Source organism: Eimeria maxima, genomic scaffold (genome assembly GCF_000499605.1).
Source record: "Eimeria maxima Weybridge genomic scaffold, Emw_scaff1436, whole genome shotgun sequence".
In the NCBI taxonomy this organism is placed as follows: domain Eukaryota; phylum Apicomplexa; class Conoidasida; order Eucoccidiorida; family Eimeriidae; genus Eimeria; species Eimeria maxima.
Window position 1 is genome coordinate 1 of NW_013564395.1, and position 1,591 is coordinate 1,591.

The window sequence follows — 1,591 nt, forward strand, 5'->3', positions numbered from 1 at the left end:
TCGACGTGCTGGTGGGGGCGGTGGTGGTTAGGGGTGGGGGAGAGGGGAGGGGAGGAAGAAGAGCTGAAGAAGAACGGACGCTGCTGATGCTGCTGCGGCTAGGAGACTTTGCTTCTGCTGCTGCTGCACAGCTAGATGTACTGCTGCTGCTGTTGTTGTTGCTGCTGCTGCTGCTGCTGGTATTGCTGGTGTCATTTGGGGTAGAAGAAGATGCAGCACCAGCAGCAGCAGCAGCAGCAGCATTACCTAACAATGGTGATGATATTGATGGTGTAACACCATCCGTACTCCCTGATACTCTACTACTACTACTACTGCTGCTGCTGCTGCTGCTGCTGTTGCTGCTGCTGCTGCTGCTAGTATGATCAGGAGAGTTACCACTACTACAATTTCTACTACTATTCACCACACTACCACCAACTGCAGCAACAGGAGCAGTTGCTGCAGTTGGTGCAGTTGCAGCAGTTGGTGCATTTGCTGCTGCATCAGCACCCTGCTGTTGGCCACTCGTCTCTCCTCCGTGTTGCTGTTGCACAGCAACTTGCTGTTGCAGTGTTTGCTGCAGTGTTTGTTGCTGCAGTGGTTGTTGCTGCTGTTGCTGTTGCTGATTATTGCCTTTTGTATGTAGATCCCAATCTTGATGATAAGTATTATGCATAAGTATCTCTGTAACACCATAATATTTGGGTACAAATTGTTTTAATATATGTAGGGGCCCCGCCTCTGCATTGGGGGCCCCCAATGAGGATATTTTATCATAAAAAAGGAATTCATTCTCATTAAGAGGTTTAAATACTTTTGATGAATCTTTTGCCTTTAATAGACGACAATGACCACCAACTTGATGACGATACGCCTCTACATGCATTTCTACTAATCTTCTTGCTGTTGTTACTGTTCCTGCTGCTGTTGCTCCTGTTCCTGCTGTTGCTGTTGATGGTGATGCTGCTGCTGCTGCTGCTGCTGCTGCTAATGGTTATTTTCCTGATTCTGGGGATGGTATAAATGTTTCTATTGATTCTGCTGCTGTTGCTGCTGTTGCTGCTGCTGCTGCTGCTGCTGTTGCTGCTGCTGCTGCAGCAAGAGATGATGAACTGTTGATTAGTAATTCCTCCTCCCGGCTCTGTCTCCTCCATAAGCAGCATTCCTCTTATCCTTTTCTTTTATATTTATTATATAGTCTTGCTGTACATAGGAAGACTATATTCTGCTGCTGCTGCTGCTTCTGATGGTTTCTCTATATTATATATATAAATCTTCCTTTCTTATGCATGCAGATCATACATACATACAATAACGTGCTTTGTTGGCCTGTACAGCAGCAACAGCAGCAGATGCAGCAGCAGCAAAAGCAGCAGCAGATGCAGATAAAGAGATCCTGCTGCTGCTGTTCTCCTCCTTGAGACAGAAGGGGACAACAGATGAAAATACTACACTACTGCTGCTTTTGCCGTTGCTGTTGCTTCCGTTATCGTTGCTTCGGTCCTTGCTGCAGTTCCTGTTCCTGCTGCTGTTGCTGTTGCTGCTGTTCTTGCGACGGATCTACTGCCGCTGCAGTACACCACAGCAGCACTAACACCAGCTGTTTTGC

The 1,591-nt window shown here is 47.1% G+C and overlaps 1 protein-coding gene across 1 annotated transcript; it reads right to left on the reverse strand.

The window, feature by feature from the left end:
• Positions 1-246: 246 nt before the first annotated feature.
• Positions 247-868, reverse strand: EMWEY_00052610 (inositol polyphosphate kinase domain-containing protein, putative; the record flags this gene model as incomplete). The annotated part of the gene is made up of 1 exon (XM_013479886.1): positions 247-868. A coding segment is annotated over one exon (622 nt), but the record flags the coding sequence as incomplete, so codon positions are not given.
• Positions 869-1,591: the final 723 nt, after the last annotated feature.